The sequence below is a fragment of the Drosophila ananassae genome, chromosome 3L (genome assembly GCF_017639315.1).
Source record: "Drosophila ananassae strain 14024-0371.13 chromosome 3L, ASM1763931v2, whole genome shotgun sequence".
Taxonomy (NCBI): Eukaryota; Metazoa; Arthropoda; class Insecta; order Diptera; family Drosophilidae; genus Drosophila; species Drosophila ananassae.
Window position 1 is genome coordinate 8,171,120 of NC_057929.1, and position 25,582 is coordinate 8,196,701.

The following is a 25,582-nucleotide window of genomic DNA, read 5'->3' on the forward strand; positions in this document are numbered from 1 at the left end:
ACGACGACACTCAAACTCAAACGACTTGCCCGCAGCGCCATCATCTTCAGCCTCAGCAGCAGCATCCTTTTTGTGTCCTTCGTTTTCGTCCCAGTCCTCGTCAGTCCTGCCAGCCACCCTACGTCCTGCCTCCTGCGTCCTGTGTCTGTATTTGCCTTTGCGATATTGTGAGCGTCTATGCATCCGCCGCTGTGGTATTTTCCATGTCGCTGCATTGCTTTCAGCACATCTGCCGGGCTGGTCGACTAGAATCCAGTCTGGCAGCCAAGCAGCCTGGCACTCTCGTAGACCAAGAACTTGGCATTTAAGGAATCTCTAGCAGGAGCATAAATTCGCCTTGTCTGTTTGCCTTTAACTCTGGCTGTTACATCGCCAAATGGGTGCTAATTAGTGTATTAATTTTAACAAAAAATTGACAAATGAGTACAATATAGTATTTTAATATATATTTAAAACAATATATTATTTTTAATTAAATAAAAATACAACACGTGACAAACAATATTGTTTTCCCCCAGGCTAGCCATTTTGATTTCGAATGCTGGAAATTCAATTTGATGTTATCTTGATAAAAAAAAAAATCAATTTGTTGGCTGTTCTGCGACAATTGCGGCGGAATATCCGTACAATTGTACATGCCGGATGCGATGGTGCATGTGAGTTTGTGAGCTTAAATGTCGATGGCTGGCGCATGATGTATTTGCTGGTCAGGTTAGTGGAAGTTCAGCTGAATCTCTAACAATGCCAACTAGTGCTATTCCCAAACACCCTCACACACCGTGCGCCATAAAGTATGCATCAGAAGCGTGAACACTGGGCAGCCCCAGGACGAGGCGCTTGATAAATATTCAAAATTATTTGCATGACCAGCGTCGCTGGATTCGTTGGCAGTAGCAGTGGCACGACAGTGGTACGGCAGGATGCTGGATACAGGAACAAAAGGAAAAATTGTACAAGTACCTTGCACACCAAAACACTCACACACACGATTCATCGTTTGCATACTTGATTTGTGTGGATGTGCCAGCAATTTATGTGGCATTGAGAACTTTAGTAGATTTGACATTCCAACGCTTACCGACCACACCCACACCCACATCCGAATCCGCATCCGCACACATACTCTCGGGGTAGACTTGCAAATATATGTATGGATTTGTATTTGCAGGGGGGTCGTAAATATGCCAGAACGACGTGTAATTCGATTTATATGCATGGTCCATATAAAAATATGGAACTGCCATGGCCCCGACTGACATCAGCAATTGACGCCTAACTAACTGAATTTATATGTACGTTATGTTTTGCCAAGTTATATATGCACGGGCCGAATTAAAACAAACATAAATCTGCATATATAAATTGAGATCAAACTGCCAACGGTTAGTAAGTCAAGGGATTAAAACTATGGCTTAATAAAAGTGATACGATACGTACAAAAATATGCAAAAAATTTATATTATTCACATTCAATGAACTTTGCGAATTTGAATAAAACATAACAAAGTTAAGAGATGGATTTAAAAATATTCTGATAAGGGATAATGGTTAAATGGGACATGCTTGTGATGCACCTGAAATAAGCCATTTATTCGGACATCATGCCTTTGACCGAAATTCCTACAGGCTGTCGCTTTTGTGGGAAGCTCTACACATATTTGCATATACTATATATGTATATGGGATATTTGCTCCTTCTGATGCTGTCCTACCTTGATTACATTGATGCATTTCTACATCATTAAGCCGTCTAAACACCATTAGCCGAGAGCCAAGATGTTAAGGTAGTTCTGTGTCGGTTTCTGTGTGGGTGTAAGTCAAGGATATCTGCCAGGCATCTACACCCCCACAATCGCACACTTAAAAACCGCTGTCAGGCATGGCAACACCCTCAGCTTGTGCGTGTGTGAGCATCACTTCCGGTTGAGTGCCTCGGCAAAGAGACAAACGAGTGGTTCATTTGCCACGGCCTAATGGTAAATCAATGGGCTGACTGAACCACAGGCGATCCCGATCTCCCCCAGTAAGTCCAGTTCTCGGCTATATATCCAAAGACCAAGAAAACTGAATCATCCAGCCATCTGTCCGCTAAACGCGTTGATGACACTTGAATGAGTTTTGCGTGGTGTCCTTTGCCGACTTCTTTTTTTTTTGTAGGCGCCTTACGCTAAATTGCACATATTATTTATACATAAGGATTCAACTGACCATAAGTTATGTATATTAGCTAATCGTTAAAGTTGCTTTCGGTGCTTTATGAACTTGCCAGGCAGGCTCTGGCTCTGGCTGGACTGACGAGCGGCCATTTAGCTATTCAATTTAACCTCCTGATGGCCAATCAATTTCGAACCAGAGTTCCAGGGGGCATGGTAGATTTTATTATTGGATTCTCTGCCATCATTTGGCCAGGGGGATTTTATTGATTTTATATCAATTAGACTGTCTGTCTATTGCTTTTGATGTTCACTCCCTAGGATTTATTTTTGGTTTAGTTTCCCACACATCGAATAAGACACAACAATGCAATTTCACTTTGAAATGATAAATAGCTCGTGGTCAAATCCTACATATATTTATATCCATTATCCTGGCTGACATTATCCCAAACTCATTAGCCATTTTACTGGCAAAAAAGCTTTCTTAATCTAAAGCACACGTTCATCTTAGTGCCCCCAAGTACCACAATGGGGTTAATAACAATACCAGGTCACGCTTCGAGGGGGGGCTCCCAAGTTAACGCTAAGGCATTCGGAGCTGGAAAAGCCAATACAATTGTAACCCTTGGCTTTGTTATGAGGGCATTAAATTCCAATTACATGTTAAGTTGCTGCGTTAATGGCCAAGTTAATGCACTTGCAGCGCTGTTAGCCCAATGATTCGACACTGGGGGCGTGCCATCCCCGAAATGACAAAGCACTCTGAATACGTTATTACATTTAGATTTATATATATATATGCATGCTGTATAAAATGCTTTGTACATGAATTGGTGTTTTTGTGAATGAGTGTAGGTTGGTTTGTGTTGTTCCCTGTGTTTGATTTTGTTTGTGAGTGGGCTGTGTGGGTTAATCTTACGACTGGTAGGTCGAAATGAGCTTAAAGCGACTGAAATATAATGTCATAATTTGCACGCGGCAATATCTGTATGCTCTTAGGATTATAGAATTATGATTACGATGTAGCGGTTACTCCGGGCGCCTTGTCAGTGGATCGAGCCAAATCCGCTCACTAGCCTAATCAGTGTATTAATACATAGCTTCAAGCCAAGCTTGCTGTTTGCTTTTGTGGCGACTGCTTTTGGTCTTTGCGTATAAATTGCTTAAACGATTCTTGGGATATTCGAACTAAAGTCTGGTTCTTTTCACATCACATTGTTGTTTTCCTTATTTCGTTTCACAGCAGCTGGGCTGCTTGAGATGGGTTTTTGGATCCCATGGATCTCTTTGCTAATAGCAGCACCAGCTGGGCCTCTCCACCTCGCCGAGGGCAATGTGCTCGATGCTCCAAGGCGGTGTTTCCAAACGACCCACTCCATTTGTCTTCACATCCTCGCCATCCACTGCTAGGCCGATATCCACGTAGGGCAGACGAAATGAAGCGTTTGCAGGATTCCTGGACAATGCGGCCACCGTATGACTGAAGGCAGTGTTAGTGTTGGTGTAGGCCAGCGAATCGCTTGACTCAAAGGAGCGCAGCGAATGACTCTTGCCCTCGTCCGCCAGCCGAACCAATCCCAGAGCCGTGGAGAGAAATACCTGCTCCAGTCCCTGGTCCGTTTCCGTGGAAGTTTCGAAGTAGGTGGCCCCAATGGAGGTGGCAAACACGAAAGCCTCGTCGCGGGAAACGGCACGCTGGGCCTGCATGTCCATCTTGTTGCCCACCAGTGTAAATATCATCGGATCCTGGACATTGCGATGCAGCTCCTGTATCCACGATTTGATTTCCGTAAAAGTTTTATATTGGGTTAGGTCGAACACTAAAATGGCAGCATTGGCATTTCGATAGTACATGGGCGCCACAGCCCGATATCTCTCCTGGCCAGCCGTATCCCAGATCTGCAAATAAAGAGTACCGAGTGGTTAGAGTTCGTTCGCCACTTGAACTTTAATTGAGTCATTCAACGCTTATTCTACAATTGTGCTTTTTATGGCCGCGCTTTCCCACAGCAATAACAATCATATTGGACGTGGGCTACGCTCCTCTCAGGTCTTCTTGGGTGGGGGATATGGACACTCATCTTTATGCGCTTGCCCATTCAAGGGCTTCATAAAAATTTTTGGGGCAACGACATGTTCATTGGCGAAACTAAATCGAATCGCACAAGAACCGCCAAGCGAGACAAAGAGCTGCAAATTCACGAATGCGAAACAAACAAGCTAAATCCGCATACAATATCCCATTATGTATTCAAATCCATTGTGCTCAGACGGGTGCTTCTGTTGGTCTAGTGAATATGCCACTTTCGGGATGAATGAAGGTCATTCGAGGGAGAAACATTTGTAATGTTTGAAATATACATTAAATTTGTAAATTCTGATTAATAGATATGACTGCGAATTTTGGTATTTCTCGTTTTAAAGATAAGGTTTAAAAACTTAAATTTTTTAGGCAAAATACTCCTACTTGTATCACCTTGTTCCTAATCTATTTAGGGTACAACATATTCGGGATCCAAGATCCAAAATCGTGTTATTTCAGTGGCCACTGTTATATGGTAACATATAAAATCGGAATCGCCCAAGAGAAAATATGCTAGACAGGGTAAAGTGGGTGGTAACCCCATCACATGGGAGAAGCTACTGCTACCGCCCACGCTTATCTTATCAATAAACTATAAAAAGAGAGTACGCGTTCTAAAAAAGACCAAACAAATAGCACACAAAGTGCAGTGGACGCAAAAATTGCAAAATAAAAAACAAATAAAGTGACCAAAACACTGGGGAGGAGTGGACAAATACAGGACCTCTTTCAGTGGCAGCAGCAGAATAAACCCAGATTAGCGTTTGGCCCCAACACCCTTCCGGCAGTCATGCTGCCAAATGGGATTAGTGGGTATGGTGGGCATGGCCTGGGGGCAAAGGCAAATTCCTTTGGCTTTGCTTTCGCCCAACGGCTTCCACTTTTTTACGAGGCAATTTCATTTGCCAAGGCACTGAAAGAGTTGTATGCACTGACTGTTACATATGCTGCTAGGATACGCACTTGCAATTTAATTTTGACCTCGTCCAGGAAGATGTTGCATGTGAAGAAGGACACGGCTATCGTGGGCACCTCGCTCTCGCTCCGGTGCAAGGTGTTCTTTATGTAGCGGATGACCAAACGCGTCTTGCCCACGCCTGCAAAGAAAAACAAATGGTCGGTTGATTACAAATTGTTTTTGTTTGAATAGTTTACCTACGAAATACCCCTTGACTTATCGGCTTTAATTCAATGAACGCGACACAAGGCACGCATTGTTTGCGCACTACTGATTACTGATTAATCATGCCAAAATAAACGAAATTGGAGACGCACTTTCTCAAAGGTAGTAAACACTGATAGGGAAGACCCGTAGCTGCCCACAAACTCTTTGTTTAAAATACATCTTGGCGGTATAGAATTCCCCGTGTCTGCTGTTGACAATCCGATAATGCATATGGTGCATTATTCTTGTGAATCATCTTCCAACCAAGGGAAGAACCTACAGATGTATGTATGTGTCTCCAGAAAATCTCCAGGCTTCTGATATCAAAAGCCCGTCATTGTGTGGCGATCGAGGCAAAATAATTTCATTTGTTTTATATGACACACCATATGCATATATGTAAGTACTATACGTATGTATATTTGTTTAGACACCTAGACACCTATGTAGGTAAACTTTAGCTGGCCTTAAGGCAAATTAAAATGTTTACATTACAAATGCAACAGCCGATCAGAAGTTGACAAACGCATGGAAATATGTAAGTACTTTAAAAATAATGCATCTATCTTTAGAGGTTTCGTTTAGCCAGTGCACACTGTATTTTCAACAGCAGATAAGAGGCCTTCAAACCAGACATTCCGACTATGCGACACGCCTCCTCTTGTAGCCTTGCAGGGAAACTCAGCGCAGCCACCGGACTCCGGATTTCGTTCGCACGGATTTAAAGGCTTTGGCTTATCAGCTGACCCCAGTAATTGGCTTATCAATTGAGAATGTCCCACAACCATTGGTATTTTACGGATCGCTTGTGAATGGAACCTTAAAGAGGCATTAAAATTAATAGCTTAATTAATGGGACTCACCTCGCGAGCCAAGAACCACCACTTTGCCTTCAATTCCTCGCATATTTTTCAACAGCAGCTAGATTATAGCATCGCATTCGCCTGGAAGACGTTTTTATTGGACTTGTGGGGTTTTTTGCTTCGTTGTTGTTTTTAATAAGGCCACTGGCGCAATTTTTCAGGTCAAAAGCCAAGCAATAAGAATTTTGTTCAGCGTGTACGGTTCAATTCCTGGGACTAAAGGGAGATTTTTTCAAATCGGTGGGGTTTTTGGAGCCGGCCGAAACGATTAAACGCGCTCTGCCACTTGCAAAAGATAAAATATTTAATGAATTGTAGGGCTTGTTGTTATTGTGTGTTGTTATACATAAATCAGCTGTTTACCAGGGCAGCCGATGCTTGTTCTAAAAAACTAGTGGCATTAGTTTCTAAAACGATATTTAGATCATGCCTCAATTTAGTACAAAAGAATATCGTTTTACATTATAGACAATTTTTGATGAAAGTTGGCTTCTAAAAAATGTAACACAGCTGCTTTTATTTTATTTCATACACTTTATTGACCTTATTAATTAGATTCTTTTGATTTATAAACAATTGTCTAAGTATGTGTTCTAGACTAGACGATAATCGATTTTTAACTATCGCCCATCTCTAGTTAGAAATTCACGACGCGTTAGCCCCACCGCCAAAACTGGGCAGATGTTCACGCCACAGAAAAGACGATATTATCATCGGTGTTATTCAAGTAATTAAATGAACTTTAAAAGTTTTAAAAGCAATGCTTATGATGAACTAATACCGAGTAAGGTCGCACGCATAACCCTACACTGCAAAGAGGTCCGCAGCGTGCGACTTTGACCCGTTAAATGCAAAAAAAACATCGGTATCTACGCGCGTTTTTCGCTTGGGCGCCTTACTTAGTTTTCCCCTCACCTGGGAAAAGTGCCACATTTCCAAAAGGTAAATGCACTTTCATTAAGATTGATGCACCGCTGATAAGACAACCGAGAGTGCCTGGCCCTATTACACTTTCGATTTCTTTTTCTAAACGCAGTGAATTAAAACTCGCTACGAAATCGGAGCAGCCTGTACAAAATGCCGCATGCCTAATGCAGGTCTCTACGAAAATACTACAACAATAATTCTATTTTTATTTAAAGAATGGCCACCACAAACTCGATAAAGAATAAAATAAACAACAGCTATGAATCGGAGCCATCTTCAGGAAGCGGGGTAAATTAATTGGACTTATTTCCAATAGAACTAACCATTTATTTCGGTTTATCAGTCTTCACTCAGTGAACATAACGAGGGTCACATATCTGACGAGGAGCACATGAATCTGCCCTATCTTTTAAATCCAAAACCACTGAGCCAACATCTCGAAAACAATCATCCAACTAAGGAAAATACCACATCGTCATCACAGAAACTTAGCAGCCAGGAATCCGAGTTCCGTGGATTCGACGACACTCCTTATGGTCAAGTGAACAAACGCCTCTACGGATCACAGCTTCAAAACCTTATGTTGCCCGAGGTGGAGGTGCCTGAAGCTCCGCGCCCCTCGCAGGGTATGGTAGTGTTTCCAAGGTTTTACGACTCTCTCATCGAGGAAAACAGCTGCAATGCAGTGGACATGCCCTTATCCGTCGCACCGACAGCAACTACAAGCACGGGTAGCCTCTCCTTCGATGGCAAAATCAAAAGTCTGACAGAAAAACCAGATGACCAGGAGAAACCTGGACCGTCCCGACTATCCTCCGTGTTAGAAACCTCATTGAACACCTCCCAGCAGAAGTATAACAACGAACGGTCGCCGGATCTCTTCGCCGACAGTGATGATGAGGACAACGACGATCAGACAGAGAAGGAACCCGCCACTCGACTTGAGGATCTGCCTGAAGTGCTAGAGGAGTCGCAGTGCACCAGCGATGTGCGGCCACGAAGCTCGCTTAATGCTCCCACGGAGTCAAGCTTCGTGGATGAGCAAACTATGGACACCTCTCAGTATACTGCCAACGATCCGCGTTCATATTTCTTGGAAAATTGTCGGCGGGAACGGGAAATCTACCGAAGGATACGACGCTGCTTGCAAGGCGTGCGTCCTCCACCGTCGGTCACAACGCCCGACATAGACGTCATCAAAATGGTACTAAACTTGAAGTCGAACATTCTCAATTTTCTCTCTAAGGACGCACCTACCTCAACGCCCACGATTGAGGACAGTGGGATCAGTGTAACCAATTCATTATTCCGCCCCAGCCACAGTCTTGCGGAAGCCAAGAACATGGGCTGGCGGGAAGTTCTAGGAGTGAGACACCATGGACTAAGGTGAGCTTACATAAGAATTCATTCTTAATCATTTTTATTCATAATTAAAACATCCTTCACAGCTATAATCTTAACAAGGCTTCGGAACAAAATGAATATCTCAGCATGTCGGTGGTGGATCGGTATGTGGGCGTGGAAACTGCCACATCCTATGTGAGATCCCCATCAAGTGCCAAGAAGCGAAACATGCGCATGAAGTGAGCATATATTTGGATAACTATATTTGCAAATCTAAAGTAATCTCTATTTTATTACAGAATGCTGACGCAATCGCCTGGCAACCGCCTGAGTCACTTGGCTAAGCGGCGAGCCATATTTTCTTCCGCGAACCTGGCAACCAACTCACAGAAGTTAAACAGCTCAATTGGACCACAAATATTGCTTGATAAGAAGTGGGTATTCCAACATATTTTGAAAATTGCATGTACTATTTCTTAAAAAATTTGTATCTTCAGAAAAGCACGTAACAAACGAAAGGCTACCCCAAAACGGAAGACTCCTGGTAGCAAAAAGAAAGGTAATCTAGAAGATAAGATAACAAAGTGCATATAAAACCCGATTTGTAATCTACAGCCCGCAAGACACCCTCTTCATCCGCCCGCAAGCGTCTCTATCGCACCGATCTCCCCAAGCCGGGGCCGTCGAGGGAAACCTCCAAACGTGCCCTGTTCCAAAGTCCCGCCAAGACGCTTCAACAGCAGCAACAGCTTATGCCGCCCAAACCTCTATTCAAACCCGAAATGGCAAATCGTGTGGAGCGATCAAAGCGGGCACTCTTTTCACCTGACAAAACGGGTGCCAGCCAACAGCTCGAGTCTCTTTTAAAGCGGAAACGGAATGCCTGCGATGACGAGGACACCGCAGAGTTGACGGGCCAGAGCAGCAAGCTGTTCCGGACTGACAGCAGCGGGGCCAGTGGACTGACGCCGCGTGCTCTTAAGATCAAGAGTCAGAGCTTCTGCATCGGGGCTGGTTCCTCCGCGGCAGTTGGCCAGGTCAAGGCGGCACAGCCTGCAGCTATTCCGTTCGGCCAATCACGGCTCAGTCATGGTCTGAGTGGCAGCAGTAGTAACCTTGTGGCTAGTTCATCCTCGAGCGGGACGCCTCTTGGTAACAAACTGCTTCGGGCGCACTCGGAGATGAGCGCAACGCCCAACAGCAGCATGACAGACAACCAACGAAAGGTAAATATATCTTTTTTAACCCATAAACAGTTCAATTACTTAATAACGACATCAGTTTTTATCAAAAAGTGCCGAAAAGAAATCCACCCTCTTTACTTTACCGTCCGTCATTTTGACATCTATAAAAATGATAATTTATTGTCTTGCAGAAACTTCTTTGGGCCGTTTCGCAGGCACTCCAGGAAAGAAAAATCACTGCCAAGCATGAGAATTTCCGTCAATATGCGTCGGACCTAACGCGCATTGTGAAACGCATTTTCCAGGAATTTTACCTGGGACACACAACCAGTAACAGTGAAACATTGCTACGGTGCGTATTGGGGGTTGGAAATATTCTCCTAATTCGCGTTATTTGACTTTTTTTTTCTACAGGCTTGCCAAGAAGTTTGCCTTCAGCGTTATTGCGGGAAAAAATGCTGATGATATTTACCTGCAGGCAAGGAGTCAGGAAAGTGAGGCGAAGAAACTGTCGAGTACTAGACTCTCGGGCTATATTGGTCCGGAAGAGTTTGCTCAGCGCAAGATGATACTGTCGCAGGCGTCAGCTGGAAGTTTGGCAACCGCAGGTTCCACCCGATCCTTGCACAATATGTTCGGTAGCGAAAACTCGATTGATTCATTTGGTCTGAGCCAAATGAGTCAACAAACGAATGCGTGCTCCGACACGCAATCGAGCTTGGTCGACCGCATTTCCGAGGATCTCTTCAGCAAGGAGCGACAGCCCATCCGACCTAACCCCACACTGCAGAACAGCTCGTCAAAGAGCAACCTGGGGAGCTTCGCCCTGCGCGAGAATGTAGACTGCGAACTGAGACGATCAGCGCAAAAGAACTTCACGGGAAAGGACCAAAAGAACATAAGTCCTTATTACGGAGGTGGAAGCAGCAACGGGTCGGCCCGAAAGTATCAAGTGCCTCTAGATAATGGCAACAGTTCTGGACAAAAGGCCAAGCGACAGATTTCCTTTGACAACTAGAAATGTTTTGCATCGTGAACTTGGAGAATCGATCAAATCTCAATCAAACAGTGGAAGCTTGGAATTGATGAGCGGAAATTCTTCACTTGCTCTTTTGGCATTGTAGACAGTTTTTTGTTTCAATTATTTTTTGGTTGTTTTAGCTTAATTTATTGAACTGCCCAGGTCTCTTAAAAAAATAAACCAAACCACTAACATGGCAGACAAACATAAGTACATATTTGTAAAATACATTCTGTATAGATCTTATAGATCGCTGTCCCCTAGCCCAAGATTTTTTTACAAAACACATTTAGTTACTTTTAAACTAAAAGATATTCACAATAATGGCATATAGGATCTATATGGGATTTATTTTATACGACTCGTTCGATGAATGCAATATTTTCCACTGAAGTTTAGATATAGAATTAACATTTTGTGCTTAAAAATTACAAATTTTAACTTAACTAAATTGCGTGTGTACTCAACTACAACTGAAATTAATCTGAAATCGAGTTCTATAAGAGTGTAAACTGAAATTAGTATAATAAATGTGTCCCCAATTTTAATAGTAACCGCTTCGATGAATATACCGCCTAACCAACTGGAAGGATACGATGTGAAAGATGACGGCCACCACCATCAGGCTGAAACAGTCCAGCCAGTAGGTGTAGTCCGCGGTGCGGAAGGAGCCCTGTTGCAGGACCTCCAGACCGCTTTTGATGCAGGGATGCTCCTCATTAACGGGGCAGTCTGAAAAAGGGGGATTATAATAAAATTTTTTGGATTAAATGCCTATTTCCCACCAATATTGTCGATGTCAATCCAGAATTTGTACATCAAAGCCTCATTGGAGTAGAAGAAAAGGGAGAAATACTTCAAGCCCGGCACCGAGTCCACATTCATGTAGGTGCCTCCAAATATCAAGAAGATCAAGTCGAAGGGAGCTGCACATTCTGAAGCCATCTTGTCTGTTTCGAAGAGACTGGAGAGGAAGACTCCGTAGCCAACGGCGGCCACCGCAGACAAACTCATCAGAAATCCCATGCTCAGGTATAGGAGGAAGCCGCGTGTATAATAAATTGAAGCGTAGATCACCGACAGGAAGACATATCCTTTGAAAAAAGCCACTGGCACGAACGAGAGCACCAGGGCCACGTAGTAGGCGGAAAGGCTGTAAGTACCTTCGCCCACTTCTCTCCTTATGATGGGCAACGCGGCTGGGAAGATGTAGGTTACTCCGTAGCTGAATGTGAAGATCATCTCGTTGCTGAGCATGAATATGGATCCACCCACATCCTGGACTGTGCGCTGCGTCAGCCCTCCAATGCCGGAATACATTAGGGATAGGGTAACAGCGGTTATCTGGATGGGAAATTCCTCATTATCCTTGTTGGGAGAGAAGCTATAGCTACTCACCATGAAAAACGCAAAGGCAATAAGGGCATCCTTGATATTTCGCACATCTTCGGTCATAAAGCGTATCATAAGGAGGTACACCTGCTGATACCAACGTATCTTCTTGCTGAAAAAAAGAACTGATTTGAAGCAAGGACTTTATTATTATCCTTTTTCTGATTACTCACAAATTCTGGATATGTTTTAAGTAATCCCCACTATAGTTGCGGGCCAGAAGCCAACTTCCTGAATAAAGTCCATCCGTTTCATGCTCGTATTTGGCTCTGACCAACGCCGCAGGATCTTCCTTTCCTTCTTTTTCCGCCAAGGTCTTGAGATAAAAGTCGGCGGGATTACAGTTCAAAGGAAGTTCATAGCCCAAGCTGAAACGCAGGATACTAGTTATGAATATACTTTGATTAGTGGACCACTTACTCTGTGAAAAACTTAGCCGCCTGCTCAGTGCGTCCTTGGTACACGATCCTTCCACCATCCATCAGTATAATGTGGGTGAACAACTCAAAAATGTCCGAGGTGGGCTGGTGGATGGAACAAATAGCCGCCTTCTTGTGCGATCCATTGGGGCTGATATTGAGGATGTCCAGCGTTGGAAGGTCACGCATCGACTGCAAGAGACTCTCGTGGGAATGACCCACAATTTCCATTTCGATAGAATTGCTTCCACTACTCTCGCCACTTGGAGTCTCAAAGGAATCTTTGCCGTAGACCTGGTTCAGGGAGTGCTTGGCAATGCGCCTCCTAGTGCACAAGTGCCTCAAAGTTTTGATCACTGAGTAGGCACTGAAGCTGTCCAGACCCGTGGTTGGCTCATCACAAAACAAAAAGATGGGATCAGTAATGAGCTCTTCCGCCAGACTGAGTCGTTTCCTCTCTCCGCCCGAGAGCTGCTGTATGCGGGTGTGGGCAGAGTCCCTTAATCCCACGGCCAGGAGGAGGTCCGCCACTCTCTGGCGCTTCTCCGCCTTGGTGGTGCGACGATGCATCTTAAAGTGGGACTGGCAAGACAGGGACATATTATTTAAGGCACTCGCCTCGGAAGGATTTGAATCCAGGACCCACCATAAAGTACAGATGCTCATAAGCCGTGAATGTCTTCACGTTGATCTCGAACTGAGGCAGAAAGCTGGAGATGCGCGTCATCTGATTCCGTTCCATGGCCATGCCGTTCAAAACCACATCCCCGGTCAGGTTACCGCGCAGCCGTTGCGAAATCGCCGCCAACAACGTGGTCTTGCCGGCACCGGATCCGCCCAAGATGGCGATGAGGTCGCCGGTCTTCATATGCCCGCTGGCTGGAAATCCAATCGAATGGAAGCGAAACCGCAAATCAGTCTCATTCCCACAACCCTACATCCTCCGGATCTAAAAGTCTTACCATCATGAAGGATCTGCAGCTCCCGCTTTTTGCGGCACTCATTCCAGAAGCTATAGTTGCTCTGCTCCTGAGCCGGCACGTAGTAGTTGAGCTGTTTCCACTCGAGGCACAAGGACGGACCCTGACCCTGTGGACTGTTGGCACCTTTTGCTTCCTGCATTGCATCAGTTCACTGACCCCCACCGAATGTTTCGGGCTTCTCCTCTGGTTTGATTTCTCGCTGTGTACTACCGGCGACCTGGCTTATCGTCACAAATGGGATGAGTTATCTTATCTGACGGACCGACGCCTACAATGTATTTGCATATCTGATGGGGATCTGGAGCGCGGGGAAACCTTAAATCTGTCGGCTGGGTCTGAGGGAAAATCGGAATCGCGGCCAGAAACCCACGACTGTTCGCGACTTACGTCTGTTCACGTTGAAGACTGAGTGGCAACTGGGCAATGTCGATGACGGCGACATGGTTTTCTACCCCCAGCGAATCACCCACACCTCCCATACCATACTCCACTCCCCCGCCCGAGTAACATTAAACTTTTGACCGCATTTGGGTTGCCAGCTAATTGTCGCTTATCAATTCACATAGTCGAACGGCGGCAGTTCAGCGGTGTCTGCCAAAGAGAGACGCTGTTGCTCCTCCTCCAGCTGATGGTGGTTCTTCAAGACATGGTGATGGATGCGGTTCGCCACCGATTTGCGGTTGCCTTTTTGGTAACAGTGCTTCAGTTGGGCGGACAGCCAGGAGACGAACGTAAACAAGTCCAGGAGAAGATTGTAAATGATCACGTGGCCCATCTCCACCAGACCCATCACGCTCACACCCACAAAAAGAGCCAGAACACCGCCAAAGGATACTGAAAGTAAAATGACATAAAGATCATAGTTGTTTTCAATTGTAGCACATGTAATACTTACCAACCAAGTCCTCAAAACTGTAGACCACATCCCGACGCAGTCTCACCTTGGGCGGAATCAGATCCCAGCGGAAACTGGAGGTGGCTGTCTCGCTGCTGACCACTTCTTCGTTGTTCTTGACGCCCCAGGAGCTCTTCTTCACCGTCTGCATGGTGTACTCGATCTCTGTACAGGTGGAGGGGCACTTGCAGATGTGTAGCGCCCAGATGGGCCACTTGAAGTCCAGCAGGCACTCGAATCCAGCCGGATTACAGCTAGGTCCTTCCACATAGGGATAGAAAAAGGGTACACAGTTGCACATTTCCAAGGCCATGACGGCTCGGCATCTAGCAAGGCATAGAGACTTGCTGTAGATCTGGGAAATGAGTTGAAGATAATACGTTTTATTAAAAAAGGAATGTCAATAAACTCCACTCCATTCTTAGTGCCAAAAATTTAACTACAATTATATCTTTTTAAAGTGATATTTGCAGAGATCAAATAAGGAATGCTATCTTGGGTAAATATATGTACAAAAAACGTGTTTTATGCAATATAGCACACGGCAGATATGAGTTTCTTGATCTGTAACTCGGTTCTTATCTGGAGCTGAACTTTTGACTCAAAAATTTGTTTATTCGCCCAACCGAAACGCAGGCCATCGCTCTATATCAGCATCTTCTGGTAATCTCTTTACTAAATATATATATTTGTATAAAAATATAGAAGTACTTCTATATACCTTCAGGTTGGATGTCTCCTCGTTGTTGAAAACACACTTACGCTGCGCCACGCTCAGTTGGCGTAAATTTTTCGATGCCCTGGGGATTAGGGAAAATATAAATCAATTCCTTTATAGTCTGGCTGCAGTCTGGATGAGATGGATAGTGGTCTACTTACACCGTTTCCAGCACCTTGAACGAGGCAGTTATCTCGTCGGACTTGTGCAACGCCACAATGTTCGCCTCAGAGGCTGAGACTTCAAACGGCGAATGGACATCCAGCTGCAAGGTTGTTCATTGGGATTTTGAATCCAAGTAATAATGGAAACCATTGTGAATCACTTACCACACCCGTGCTCTCATACAGATCCATGCGGATGTAGCACTGTTGCTTCCCATATTGGCAGGACAATGGCTGGGGCATCAGCTCATAGGCCACGGGTCTAAACAGGGTATAAAGTAAATATAAGCTTAATAAAAATAAAAAAAAGCTTAAAAGTTATACTCACTGGCCACTAAGCACGGTGGACATGGGCGAATTGATGGCATAGCAGGATCCTCGCTCTGTCATCACCATCTGGACGTGGACATCGAAATTCGCGTCGAAGCTACTGATGACCTGTTCAAATGGTCGATCCACTCTCGTGATCATCTCGTAGAGATCAATCGAATCAAAGCGCTCATCCTCCGCAAACTTCACCAGCTCCGCGTAGTTGCCGGCAGTGGCGTTCACCACCGCATAGAGGAAATCCATGAAGTAAAAGTAATCCTCATCGATGATGGACACGTTCCACACTTCCTGGATATACTCATTTGCCTTGAAGGAGTCGATGTGGTCGTAGTAACACAGGGTAACAGCTGGAAGGGATCCGTTCCAACCACGATAGTCCCGATCCACGGATATCACCGTCGGGGAGGTGAAGTACCGGCCCAGTTGGACATTGCTTATTATCAGGGCGGTAATGACACTGGCCAGAACGACGACCAGCCACAGAGCTCGCTCCATAAAGTGAAGCCGACGGTGGACGATTAAAGAAATGGCTAAAAGACCAGTTTCTGCTCCAGCCATTGCCATCACCTCCCTCATTCGGTTTGAACAGGCTTTCAAAATATCCATGAGTTTTCTCAGCAATGGTGTCAGACCGCGAATGACTCTGGCCGAGATCAGCCTCAACCACAGGCTTAGCCTTCTAGAAGCCATTTTGACCAAATGAATGTCAAAGCCAAGGAGAAAGCCCTTTTATTCAAATAGAAATTGAACAAAAAATAAAAACCAACAAAAGACCATCAGGACTCCATCAGGATATCACAAACATGTATTGAATGAGTACATAGTTTCTATAAAAAATGGATCTGTATATTTTTTGTGGACAAATTCAAACATACACCCAGTTGGATCTGTTCAAGGCCACTCCCATTAGCGATTTATTTCCAAGGCCGATTTGAATCAGGAATATAACAATGGCCATCAGGACTCCGATAAACTGTCAGAGGACAATGGGGTTAGACTAATTGTCCGAAAAAGGGTTAATTGTCAAATTTCCACAGACTTACCCCACCCACTTCAAGAGTGTCCAACGGAACGATTCCACATGCCACTGGCGGTTGACTCAGACTAGTTTGTAATTGAACCAGAAACCGATTAATAATGCGCTCCAAATGGGAACTGCATACCTCCAGTTCATTTAGCAGTTGGAACATATGACACTTCTATGGACAGAAGGATGAGAGTCCAACTTACAATGAACAAATTTTCATTTACCTTCTCCAAAATCCATGTATTGACCGACAGGATCAGCCAAATGCGTACACCATGCATAAATAACCAGAGTAGGCGATAAATTAGCAACAAGGACTCCTCCCAGAGTGGGGTCTCGAAAAAGTTGAAAATCAGATAGAGCTCAACGCAGAAGCTGGTCAGTGAGTTGGCGAAGTTCAGTAGAAGGAATATTCCAAACTTGTCCATCAGTTTCTTATGCAGTTGGTCTATTGTATTGCACATGGAGCGCAACTCCTCCAGAAGTAGACCAGAACAGCCGCCGGCGTTCACAAGAATTCCAAAAGCAGCTTCGTAGTCGGCGTCCAGTTTGGTGGCACTTATCGGTGGCCTCTGGCGCAACTTTAACTCCTCCAGGCGCTGCCTCAAATTCTCCAGCAAAAGCCCAAGGATATGGACAGGTTGGACATATTGGAGTACTCCCAAGCTTATCATCAGAGCTGGCAGATTGTAGATGCTGTTACTAAAAGCAGTTGCACACCAGTCGAAATTGAAGGATCCAATGTCCACCGCGGCACAAAGAAGATGGAAGGCTATAACCACACATAGAAGTTGATGGCTGCTCTGACAATGTCTCCGGTAGATAAGTTTAACTACGTTGGGGTCTAATCCACCAACAAAGCGATGGATCTGGAACTCTGTCTCCTGGCACCAGGGACGATTTTTTACGGCATAGTAAACCAAAAATCCATTCACTGCCATGTTACCTGGGAGCTCCATTAGATACAGAATCTTCTCGATAGTCGGAATTTCTGACTTAAAGGTCACGCATTTATAGATGCTAGAAATCCAAATATAGAGGAGCAGAGACAGGCACCAGAGGCAGTGAATCCATTGAATAGGACCCTTTCTTCCCAATGGAGCAACTCCAAGGAATCTACTCACAGTCAGGAGGCAATTCGAAGTGCTCATCTTGAAGCGTCAATGGTTAATGATGGTAAAAAGTAGAAGGGTTTCCGTTTAATTCAAATGATTAATGAAGCATATGAAGGAGCTAAATTAGGGAATAAAATGCAATGGAATTAATATTTCTCGGTCAGTTATGATGTGGAAATCAAAGAAAATATCATCCAGAAACTACAAGCTGAAGGCTTGGCTACGTAGAGGGTGAGTGAAGGTTTTTTAACTATTATTTTTAATAAAACATTTAACATTTACAGGCCACCCACTCAAATGCAGAAATATATGGAAAAATACCATGAACTTCAAAGGATCCTAAATACACTGCTCGTGATTTCTGTTATTTCTTGCACCGCACCGATATCCATACTGCGAAGCTGTCGAAGCAGAGCGCACTACCTTCTTCATTTGGTTTGGATGACGTTCTGGTATGGATTCTTCATCAGTGCCTCATATTGGGAATTCACACGGATCACCCTCCAAAAAGTTTCCCTCGATCGCTATTTGAACGCCGTAGAATCCGCGATCTATGTGATCCATATCGCTTCTATATTACTTCTGACACTGCAATGGAGAAACAGAATTTCGCATGTCCTGGAGGACATAGTTAAATCGGACATGGAACGAGGTTATAGCCTTGATTGCAACCGAAGCAGAAGATTCATTAGATTTCAACTCCTGCTAATCTGGACGTTTACATGCCTGGCAATATCCGTTGATTTCTGGAGCAAGAAATGTGATAAAATCAGAGCGGCTTTAAGCATCACCAGCTTTGTGATGCCCAATATTATCAGTGGTCTTTCTTTTGCCCAGTACTATGTCCTGCTTCGGGAAATTGCTTGGCGGCAGGAAAAGGTGACGGAGTGCTTGGAGCGGGAATTGTTTCTTTCCCCTTTACCACGGAAAGCGGAGATTCAGAAGTTTCGACTACAACACGCCGAGTTGACGCACTTCACCAGACTTGTCAACCGAAGCTATCAGTACTCCATTTTGCTGCTCTTCGTTGGATGTTTCCTGAACTTTAATTTGGTTCTGTTTCTGGCTTACCAAGGAGTGGAAAACCCAGGCCAAACTGACTGGCCCAATGGAATATATATGCTTCTTTGGTTAGCCATGCACATGGGAAAAGTTATAAGTATCCTTTATTTTAACCAAAAGGTTCTAGGAGAGGTGAGCTTAAAGTAGCGTTTCTCTTGAAATTACATTTAAAGTTTTGTATCCCAGCATTCCAGGTGCTTAATTGTATTGAACGAAGCCCCAAACCCACATAATGATCTCCAGGAGACCATCAACCACTTTATACTTCAGTTGAATACAGATGTGCGCCAGCATGTGGTAGCAGGTGTCATTTCGCTGGATCTGAAATTCTTAACAACTGTGAGCTTGAAACTAACTAACTTGTATATCCTGGCAGTAGTATTTTATCAAAGCGGATACCTTAATCGTGATGTGGATCGGTTCTCCAGCTATCAGCGATATCTTGGACATTATTTGACCGATTCCACAGCGGAATACCTTAAACGACTCGTAGATCGATTCTCCAGCAATCTGCATCAAAATCTGGGAACAAAATATTTTTTCGATTTTTTCTAAAATTTTCTGGGCCCATCCCCTTCAAAATGTGGAAAGTGCATGGGGAGCACAGTATGACCCCTTGCGATAGCCATATCTTGGCCATTATTTGACCGATTCTCCAGCGGAATACCTTAAACGACTTGTAGATCGATTCTCCAGCAATCTGCATCAAAATCTGGGAACAAAATATTTTTTCGATTTTTTCTAAAATTTTCTGGGCTATCCCCTTCAAAATGTGGAAAGGGCATAGGGAGCACATTATGACCCCTTGCGATAGCCATATCTTGGCCATTATTTGACCGATTCTCCAGCGGAATACCTTAAACGACTTGTAGATCGATTCTCCAGCAATCTGCATCAAAATCTGGAAACAAAATATTTTTTCGATTTTTTCTAAAATTTTCTGGGTCATCCCCTTCAAAATGTAGAAAGTGCATGGGGAACACTGTATGACCCCTTGCGATAGCCATATCTTGGCCATTATTTGACCGATTCTGCAGCGGAATACCTTAAACGACTTGTAGATCGATTCTCCAGCAATCTGCATCAAAATCTGGGAACAAAATATTTTTTCGATTTTTTCTAAAATTTTCTGGGCCATCCCCTTCAAAATGTGGAAAGTGCATGGGGAGCACAGTATGACCCCTTGCGATAGCCATATCTTGGCCATTATTTAACCGATTCTCCAGCGGAATACATACCTTAAACAATTAGTAGATCGATTCCCCATAAAAACTATTCAGACCCTACGCATAAGTAATTTTTTGTAACATTTTTTATAATTTATTTATAGACATAAATAATTAATATATAGTTGTTTCTTTTTATTGCACTGGCACCATATGAACGAATTTTGGTCTTTATATCCTCTTAATATCCTCTATTCCACAGCTTTTGGTGGCCTCTGCCGACTTTTTTATCTTCCTACTACAATATGATGTAACTTATGAAGCGTTAGCTAAATCTGTGCAGGGAAATATTACCAGAACATAAAATAAATTACTTCCTATGTAAAAAATGAACATGCTTTTAAAGATCTTATCAACATATCTAGTTTAATTTTTGAAATTTTAAAATTGCCCGCAAAGTGTGACCGTTGGTAGTGGAAATGGGCGTTGCCAGACTGTTCATGTGGGGCTCGAGCACTATCTAACCAACACTGGTAGCTTGTTGTATGTAATTTTTGCAAGCTACATAATTTTTTGATTATCCCCACCATGTGCGACGTTGCAACTGTACAAAAGATTGCCCACTGCCTGGGGGTGAATCCCGGCAAAGTGCAACTGAACGAAGAACAGGTATTACTTTTGAATTCCAATTAAACAGCCCTGGGTGCTCATGGCCGCATCAATTTATTTTCTGTTGTGAAGGTCGTAACCCGCACCAGTGGCCAAAAAAAGACCGTGGCTGGATTCGCCACTATCTTGGAGAGCCTGGCCAAGGAGTCGAAGTCGGAGACTGCCCAAAACAGCAAGGTGTCGCGTGAGGTGGAGGCGCAGGTCTATCAGTGGATTGAGTTCTCAGTTCTCTACGTGGCGCCTGGATCCAAGGACAAGCACGTGTCAAAACAACTGCTTTCCGACTTCAACAAACTCTTTGCCAGCAAATCCTACCTTGTAGGCCACTTCATCACTCTTGCCGACCTAGCTGTATACTATGCCATCTACGATCTTGTGGTGAGAGATAAGAAATTCATAGTAGCTTCGAGTTTCCAATACAAGATTTGAATCTTTTCAGAAATCCCTCTCTCCTGTGGACAAGGAGGCCTATCTGAACCTGTCCCGCTGGTTCGACCACCTCCAGAACCGTCCGGACATCCACCAGGGCGAAACCTTGCTCAACTTCACCACCATCTACCTGCACGGCTGGGCCACGGGCACCCACATCTAATTCCATTTTGTGCGACTTTTGCATTTATCCACTGTCACAACTGAGAAACTTAAGTTATTTATTTCTATTGCATTTCACAATGTAGTTTTTTGTGTGATTATCATTTAATGCCAATGAGAAGTTCAGCGTTGGAATATGAAATATCGTTGTTGTAGCCCACAAAAAACGAAAGTTGTTCTCACGTTCTGGGGGCAAAATGGATCTCAGCCGTAGCTCCGAATCACGTTCCCTTGCGATGGGCAACGTGGGGCGTGTAGCAGCGACTCTTGCTGCGCCAACATCAGTTTGCCTGCACCTCACGGGGCGAGTTAAGTGAGTTGCCCATGTCCGATGGCTCCGTGCACTTCCACAGGCCGTATGTTTTGCCAACAGTAGTCTGCCAAAGCCGGAGGGTGCCGTCCTCGGATCCGCTGGCATACAGCTCGCCATCGGGGCTGAATTTCACACTGTGCACGGGCCCAAAGTGTCCCTTAAAAGATTCTGTAAAGGAATGAGTCCCATTTAGCTTACATTATTGAACTTTTTAATATATTTTTCTTACCGATTTCATTTCCTGTGATAAAGTCAAACTTGTACATTTTGAAGTCCTCGCCGCCGCAGACAAAGACGTGCTTGTCCGGATGCAAACTGGCGGACGAAACGTTCGTCGGCACTTTCACCTCCTTTAGCTTCTTCATAGTATCGATCTCCCAGAAGCTGACCGACGATCCATGTGCGATCGTCAAGATGTGATTGTCACGTGATATCTCCAGGCTGTTGGGATTGTTGGGGAACTGCAGCCGCTGCACCTCGATGCCCGTCATGCGATCCCACAAACGCACCGTCTTGTCCTCGGCCGCCGAGATGATGCACTTGTCGCCGCGGCAGAAGAGCGCTCGCTTAATGGAGCCCGTGTGACCAGCGTACTCCTCCGGCTGTGCGTTCGGTTGCTCCAAGTTGAAGACCCTTACCAGCCTCTCATTGCTCCCGGTCACCACATTCTCGGAGTCTGCATCGAAGGCCACGCTCTTAACGATGTGCTTATGTTGAAAGCTGTGTATCTCGGCACCCGTCACCGCATTCCACACCTTTCCAGTAAAGTCCGCCGCTCCGGAGGCAGCCAATGTAGCATTCCGGTTGAGGGTGGCGTTCCAAACGGCACCCTTGTGGCCCTCAAAGGTGCCCACCCAATCACCGGTATCGCCATGACGCAGCATTGGACTGCCATCTGAAATAAAGTAATGTAATGGAATTTAAATAAGAATGTTAATTACGATTCGCACTTTAATTCGAGTCTAAGGAGAACACTTGGTTAGTTGCAGACACGTTCGCCGGGATGCTCGTGTGCATAAATTAGCGAATGAATCGGCGGCGGGTAGCGAGGAGCGGAACGGAAGCCACCTTGACTCAATGCCTTCCCCAAGGCCAACGACCCGACTGCCTGCCGCTCGCGAACGCTAAAATCATGTAAGCGGGCTGCCCAAGTTCACGTCACTTCCACTGCATTCGGCGGGGCCCGTGGGCAGATCGGAAATCGGAGGGTATGGCATTTTCACGACAGGTTGCTTGTTAGTTCGATCAATGCTACATGTTTTCACTTATTTGTTTGTCGAAATGCAAACTGTTATCAGTTTTTGATTATGTTTTTTGTTTTTAATGGCCTGGGAAGTCAATTCAAATAATTCATAAAGTGGGAATGCATTTGGAAAGCAAACAATATTAAAAAAAATTTATTTATTGAGGTCTTCTAGTCGCTTTAGTGGCCTTGTTTTAATTAAATGATTTCAATATCAGTCGTATCAAGTTATTGGAATTAGAAATAGTATGATTCTAGTAATGTTGGAGAAACATTATCCTCCTGAAAAGGGTATACTACAGTTGGAAGCATCCATACAGGCAACTTTTCTCTCCCGACTACAACCGAGCAGCTGCATACACACTGCATTATAAATATAGAAGTTTCAAGGTGCTTCCTGAACGCACAAAACGAGCAGTTTCGAAAAAGTTGCTAAACAAGGGGAAGCCAGTACGTTGAAAAGGCGATAACGAATTTAACTTGAACTTGCAATGGGAATATGTCAACTTGCGGCTCTTTCCGCATAAATACAACTCATTTAACGAAGCCAGTAAGTGCTAAGCACTAACAAAGTCACTAATATAGCCTATAGACTAGCCAGCCAGCCAGCCAGCCAGACATCTCAAGGCAAAGAACGTGAAATTTGTAGCATGCGAGTGGCGGGAAAAGGGTTCGCAGCAAACAGGTTTAGCTCGCAATGAATGACTTTGCATTTGGGTCAAGGCAACCAGCAGGCTAGACACACTGCCGAACCGTGTTTATTGGACCTTAATACAGCAGCATCTTATCTGTAAAATGTTATTAACAAAATGTTATTATTTTTAGATGAAAATATGACTTCAATGAAAGTTTGAAAGGAAAGATGTTCTATCTCAAGGCTTCGCTACTAAATAGTGATTAATTAATGAACATTTCAGTAGATTGTTTAGCAAACTTCCCTAACATTAAAAACTAGTTTCATTTCACCTCGCTTTTAAAATAAACAAACAACTCTGTGTTTAATAAACTACCGACGTTTTTTCTTAGAAAACACCTATTCATGCTTGAAAACAATTTACTGTCTGGATTGTTCGACAAACACTTGAAATTAAGTGAACATAATAAATAAAAATTTGGCGAGATTTTTTAGCAGAGCCGCGCACACTGTGCTTCGGCGGACATTGGCTATTAATAGACCGCGAGGACGGCGTGTCGCATGCGAGTTTCCTCCACTTTTCTCACCTTTGCACGCCGAGATGAGAAAGTAGCCGCTGTCACAGATGTCGCTGAAATCCAGGTGCACCACGGGTCGCGTGTGTCCGGAGCAAGTGAGCGGAATCTGTCGCAAGTTATTGGCAGCCATTGTAGCAAGTTTTTTTTTTTTTATTCTATAAGTTTCCTCTCCTTGAGGGGGTCTCTTTCTAATACTTTTCCGTTCCAATTTATTGGTATTGTCTACTGAGAATCTGTCTAAATTTGCACTTAGCTAGGCTTCTGGTGCCTGTATTATTAATTTCAGTTGGTTAATTAATTAAATGACTTTTCACTTTGCTTTCGATTTGCGATTTTCCCGTCCTTGCTGATATTTCAGTTTTGTCGACTGTCGGTTTTTTTTGCTTGCTTTTAAGGCCGTGGGGTTGCGCTCTTCCAGCGCTGTTGGTTCTACTTCTATGGTTAGCAGAAGCCAGGATGTGGATAAGGTTTATTTACAAGTTAATGCGCCGTTTTTTATCAACAATATGGGAAAATAATTACGCGACACGTTGTTGTTGTCGAATGTGAGGAGGCAAACAGAAGAAGCAGAGCTGGGAACCCACCAAGTATTTTCCAGCCCTAGCCAGGGGTGGGAAACCAAACCAGGGCTGCTAATTTAGTTTTTTTTAAACAATTTGGTGAATTAGTTTTAAATTATGGAAGTAAACCGATTTCATTGGCATAAATAATATTTTTTACCTATACTAAAACTGTTTTTATCTTATTTTTACTCAAGTTTTGTTAAATTTGTTATCGAAAAGTTCGATAGATTTCGTTCCGCCCATCACTATTTACTTGTCAAAATAGCAAATTTTCATTCTTACGGGAATCATATAGTAAGATGTCTGCTGTTTTAAATTACTCGATTCGTCGCCATTTAGGCGCAACTGCCGCCAGGAATATGTCCGGCACTGCCGCCGTAGCCGGTGAACACTCCGGTAAGTGTCCTCCGAAAGCCCATTCCCGGATTTTGTAAGGTTAAGGTTATGTAATTTGTTGGGCAAGATCGATGGATTGCTGGAGAGGTCCTCTTATAACATTGTTCCTTTTCTATTTGCAGGAGGCTACAAGGTGTGGAAGCGTCTGTCCTTCTTCGTGGCCGTGCCCGCCGTGGGTCTGTGCATGCTGAATGCCTACCTGAAGCACCAGGAGGAGCACGACAAGCCCCGCCAGGAGTTTGTCAAGTACGACTACCTGCGTCGTCGCGAGAAGCGCTTCCCTTGGGGCGAAGGCAACAAGAGCCTGTTCCACAACCCCCATGTCAACCCCCTTCCCGATGGCTATGAGCACTAAGTAGCCACCAATTCCGTTAATGGGGATACACTCGTTGGGTACTCTGCATTTCACAGCGGAGTCGTCCAGTATATAATCGTTAATGTAAACTGATCGTTAGGCGGAAATACAGTAAAAATTATCCAAAACACGAGATAATGTTGTCGCTTCAATAAAGAACAAATTCCGCGAGTGAATGACTTCAAGGAGCTGCAAGGCTATTTGTTATTAGTGCGAATGTGAGTGG

General features: G+C 44.3%; 9 protein-coding genes and 1 long non-coding RNA gene across 12 annotated transcripts; 5 read left to right on the top strand and 5 right to left on the bottom strand.

The window, feature by feature from the left end:
• Positions 1-2,923: 2,923 nt before the first annotated feature.
• Positions 2,924-6,658, bottom strand: LOC6494704 (ras-related protein RHN1). Of its 2 annotated transcripts, XM_001959788.4 has the most exons (3): positions 6,268-6,658; positions 5,203-5,336; positions 2,924-4,055 (listed from the first exon to the last, which is right to left on the bottom strand). In XM_001959788.4, exons 1-3 carry the CDS (start codon positions 6,308-6,310, stop codon positions 3,447-3,449), a joined length of 786 nt encoding a protein of 261 aa, XP_001959824.1. In that variant the 5' UTR covers positions 6,311-6,658; the 3' UTR covers positions 2,924-3,446. The 2 variants fall into 2 exon arrangements, with proteins under 2 accessions (XP_001959824.1, XP_014762925.1); XM_014907439.3 differs by lacking the exon at positions 5,203-5,336.
• On the top strand, positions 5,676-6,228 carry LOC123257193. Its single transcript, XR_006507193.1, has 3 exons — positions 5,676-5,803; positions 5,911-5,942; positions 6,015-6,228. It is a non-coding gene; the product is annotated as an uncharacterized LOC123257193 (long non-coding RNA).
• A 232-nt stretch (positions 6,659-6,890) lies between the features above and the next one.
• On the top strand, positions 6,891-11,291 carry LOC6495903. The gene is made up of 9 exons (XM_001959789.4): positions 6,891-7,209; positions 7,410-7,482; positions 7,538-8,580; positions 8,643-8,777; positions 8,838-8,972; positions 9,036-9,097; positions 9,154-9,764; positions 9,914-10,074; positions 10,137-11,291. The coding sequence occupies exons 2-9, from the start codon at positions 7,411-7,413 to the stop codon at positions 10,738-10,740; spliced, it is 2,823 nt and encodes a 940-aa protein (XP_001959825.1). The 5' UTR covers positions 6,891-7,209; position 7,410; the 3' UTR covers positions 10,741-11,291.
• On the bottom strand, positions 11,075-13,956 carry LOC6494703 (protein brown). Its single transcript, XM_001959790.4, has 7 exons — positions 13,517-13,956; positions 13,201-13,433; positions 12,556-13,136; positions 12,309-12,503; positions 12,142-12,247; positions 11,529-12,087; positions 11,075-11,475 (listed from the first exon to the last, which is right to left on the bottom strand). Exons 1-7 carry the CDS (start codon positions 13,674-13,676, stop codon positions 11,288-11,290), a joined length of 2,022 nt encoding a protein of 673 aa, XP_001959826.1. The 5' UTR covers positions 13,677-13,956; the 3' UTR covers positions 11,075-11,287.
• A 116-nt stretch (positions 13,957-14,072) lies between these two features.
• LOC6494702 (sodium channel protein Nach) lies at positions 14,073-16,334 on the bottom strand. The gene is made up of 6 exons (XM_001959791.2): positions 15,643-16,334; positions 15,480-15,576; positions 15,312-15,415; positions 15,154-15,232; positions 14,433-14,787; positions 14,073-14,371 (listed from the first exon to the last, which is right to left on the bottom strand). Exons 1-6 carry the CDS (start codon positions 16,332-16,334, stop codon positions 14,091-14,093), a joined length of 1,608 nt encoding a protein of 535 aa, XP_001959827.1. The 3' UTR covers positions 14,073-14,090.
• Positions 16,335-16,509: 175 nt separating this feature from the next.
• On the bottom strand, positions 16,510-17,822 carry LOC6494701 (putative gustatory receptor 59e). Its single transcript, XM_001959792.4, has 3 exons — positions 16,896-17,822; positions 16,688-16,843; positions 16,510-16,617 (listed from the first exon to the last, which is right to left on the bottom strand). Exons 1-3 carry the CDS (start codon positions 17,820-17,822, stop codon positions 16,510-16,512), a joined length of 1,191 nt encoding a protein of 396 aa, XP_001959828.1.
• Positions 16,647-20,404, top strand: LOC6495904 (putative gustatory receptor 59f). 2 transcript variants are annotated; one of them, XM_001959793.4, is made up of 4 exons: positions 16,647-18,017; positions 18,071-18,980; positions 19,035-19,187; positions 20,277-20,404. In XM_001959793.4, the coding sequence occupies exons 1-4, from the start codon at positions 17,953-17,955 to the stop codon at positions 20,376-20,378; spliced, it is 1,230 nt and encodes a 409-aa protein (XP_001959829.2). In that variant the 5' UTR covers positions 16,647-17,952; the 3' UTR covers positions 20,379-20,404. The 2 variants fall into 2 exon arrangements, with proteins under 2 accessions (XP_001959829.2, XP_044571148.1); XM_044715213.1 differs by lacking the exon at positions 20,277-20,404 and having other exon boundaries at positions 16,647-17,847; positions 17,902-18,017; positions 19,035-19,435.
• A 121-nt stretch (positions 20,405-20,525) lies between these two features.
• On the top strand, positions 20,526-21,806 carry LOC6495905 (eukaryotic translation elongation factor 1 epsilon-1). Its single transcript, XM_001959794.4, has 3 exons — positions 20,526-20,683; positions 20,756-21,061; positions 21,123-21,806. Exons 1-3 carry the CDS (start codon positions 20,603-20,605, stop codon positions 21,273-21,275), a joined length of 540 nt encoding a protein of 179 aa, XP_001959830.1. The 5' UTR covers positions 20,526-20,602; the 3' UTR covers positions 21,276-21,806.
• On the bottom strand, positions 21,317-24,618 carry LOC6494700 (serine-threonine kinase receptor-associated protein). The gene is made up of 3 exons (XM_001959795.4): positions 24,052-24,618; positions 21,817-22,482; positions 21,317-21,755 (listed from the first exon to the last, which is right to left on the bottom strand). The coding sequence occupies exons 1-3, from the start codon at positions 24,170-24,172 to the stop codon at positions 21,556-21,558; spliced, it is 987 nt and encodes a 328-aa protein (XP_001959831.1). The 5' UTR covers positions 24,173-24,618; the 3' UTR covers positions 21,317-21,555.
• An 80-nt stretch (positions 24,619-24,698) lies between these two features.
• Positions 24,699-25,544, top strand: LOC6495906 (cytochrome c oxidase subunit 6A, mitochondrial). Its single transcript, XM_001959796.4, has 2 exons — positions 24,699-25,001; positions 25,124-25,544. Exons 1-2 carry the CDS (start codon positions 24,905-24,907, stop codon positions 25,354-25,356), a joined length of 330 nt encoding a protein of 109 aa, XP_001959832.1. The 5' UTR covers positions 24,699-24,904; the 3' UTR covers positions 25,357-25,544.
• Positions 25,545-25,582: the final 38 nt, after the last annotated feature.

What these genes read in the sequence shown, in the direction of transcription:
- LOC6494704 (XM_001959788.4), bottom strand. Translation starts at nt 6,310, where the DNA reads ATGCGAGGAATTGAAGGCAAAGTGGTGGTTCTTGGCTCGCGAG. An exon ending in GGTGGTTCTTGGCTCGCGAG is followed by an intron (nt 5,337 to 6,267) that starts GTGAGTCCCATT and finishes TTTTCTTTGCAG; the next exon opens with GCGTGGGCAAGACGCGTTTG. An exon ending in AGGTCAAAATTAAATTGCAA is followed by an intron (nt 4,056 to 5,202) that starts GTGCGTATCCTA and finishes CTTTATTTGCAG; the next exon opens with ATCTGGGATACGGCTGGCCA.
- LOC6495903 (XM_001959789.4), top strand. Translation starts at nt 7,411, where the DNA reads ATGGCCACCACAAACTCGATAAAGAATAAAATAAACAACAGCTATGAA. An exon ending in CAAATATTGCTTGATAAGAA is followed by an intron (nt 8,973 to 9,035) that starts GTGGGTATTCCA and finishes TTGTATCTTCAG; the next exon opens with AAAAGCACGTAACAAACGAA. An exon ending in TGACAGACAACCAACGAAAG is followed by an intron (nt 9,765 to 9,913) that starts GTAAATATATCT and finishes ATTGTCTTGCAG; the next exon opens with AAACTTCTTTGGGCCGTTTC.
- LOC6494703 (XM_001959790.4), bottom strand. Translation starts at nt 13,676, where the DNA reads ATGCAGGAAGCAAAAGGTGCCAACAGTCCACAGGGTCAGGGTCCGTCC. An exon ending in GCTGCAGATCCTTCATGATG is followed by an intron (nt 13,434 to 13,516) that starts GTAAGACTTTTA and finishes TTGGATTTCCAG; the next exon opens with CCAGCGGGCATATGAAGACC. An exon ending in TTGCCTTTGCGTTTTTCATG is followed by an intron (nt 12,088 to 12,141) that starts GTGAGTAGCTAT and finishes TTTCCCATCCAG; the next exon opens with ATAACCGCTGTTACCCTATC.
- LOC6494702 (XM_001959791.2), bottom strand. Translation starts at nt 16,334, where the DNA reads ATGGCTTCTAGAAGGCTAAGCCTGTGGTTGAGGCTGATCTCGGCCAGA. An exon ending in TGTATGAGAGCACGGGTGTG is followed by an intron (nt 15,416 to 15,479) that starts GTAAGTGATTCA and finishes ACAACCTTGCAG; the next exon opens with CTGGATGTCCATTCGCCGTT. An exon ending in AGGAGACATCCAACCTGAAG is followed by an intron (nt 14,788 to 15,153) that starts GTATATAGAAGT and finishes CTCATTTCCCAG; the next exon opens with ATCTACAGCAAGTCTCTATG.
- LOC6494701 (XM_001959792.4), bottom strand. Translation starts at nt 17,822, where the DNA reads ATGAGCACTTCGAATTGCCTCCTGACTGTGAGTAGATTCCTTGGAGTT. An exon ending in ATACATGGATTTTGGAGAAG is followed by an intron (nt 16,844 to 16,895) that starts GTAAATGAAAAT and finishes TTCTGTCCATAG; the next exon opens with AAGTGTCATATGTTCCAACT. An exon ending in ACACTCTTGAAGTGGGTGGG is followed by an intron (nt 16,618 to 16,687) that starts GTAAGTCTGTGG and finishes GTCCTCTGACAG; the next exon opens with TTTATCGGAGTCCTGATGGC.
- LOC6495904 (XM_044715213.1), top strand. Translation starts at nt 17,953, where the DNA reads ATGATGTGGAAATCAAAGAAAATATCATCCAGAAACTACAAGCTGAAG. An exon ending in AAGGCTTGGCTACGTAGAGG is followed by an intron (nt 18,018 to 18,070) that starts GTGAGTGAAGGT and finishes TAACATTTACAG; the next exon opens with GCCACCCACTCAAATGCAGA. An exon ending in ACCAAAAGGTTCTAGGAGAG is followed by an intron (nt 18,981 to 19,034) that starts GTGAGCTTAAAG and finishes TTTGTATCCCAG; the next exon opens with CATTCCAGGTGCTTAATTGT.
- LOC6495905 (XM_001959794.4), top strand. Translation starts at nt 20,603, where the DNA reads ATGTGCGACGTTGCAACTGTACAAAAGATTGCCCACTGCCTGGGGGTG. An exon ending in TGCAACTGAACGAAGAACAG is followed by an intron (nt 20,684 to 20,755) that starts GTATTACTTTTG and finishes TCTGTTGTGAAG; the next exon opens with GTCGTAACCCGCACCAGTGG. An exon ending in ATGCCATCTACGATCTTGTG is followed by an intron (nt 21,062 to 21,122) that starts GTGAGAGATAAG and finishes GAATCTTTTCAG; the next exon opens with AAATCCCTCTCTCCTGTGGA.
- LOC6494700 (XM_001959795.4), bottom strand. Translation starts at nt 24,172, where the DNA reads ATGGCTGCCAATAACTTGCGACAGATTCCGCTCACTTGCTCCGGACAC. An exon ending in TCTCATCTCGGCGTGCAAAG is followed by an intron (nt 22,483 to 24,051) that starts GTGAGAAAAGTG and finishes ACTTTATTTCAG; the next exon opens with ATGGCAGTCCAATGCTGCGT. An exon ending in TATCACAGGAAATGAAATCG is followed by an intron (nt 21,756 to 21,816) that starts GTAAGAAAAATA and finishes ATTCCTTTACAG; the next exon opens with AATCTTTTAAGGGACACTTT.
- LOC6495906 (XM_001959796.4), top strand. Translation starts at nt 24,905, where the DNA reads ATGTCTGCTGTTTTAAATTACTCGATTCGTCGCCATTTAGGCGCAACT. An exon ending in CGTAGCCGGTGAACACTCCG is followed by an intron (nt 25,002 to 25,123) that starts GTAAGTGTCCTC and finishes TTCTATTTGCAG; the next exon opens with GAGGCTACAAGGTGTGGAAG.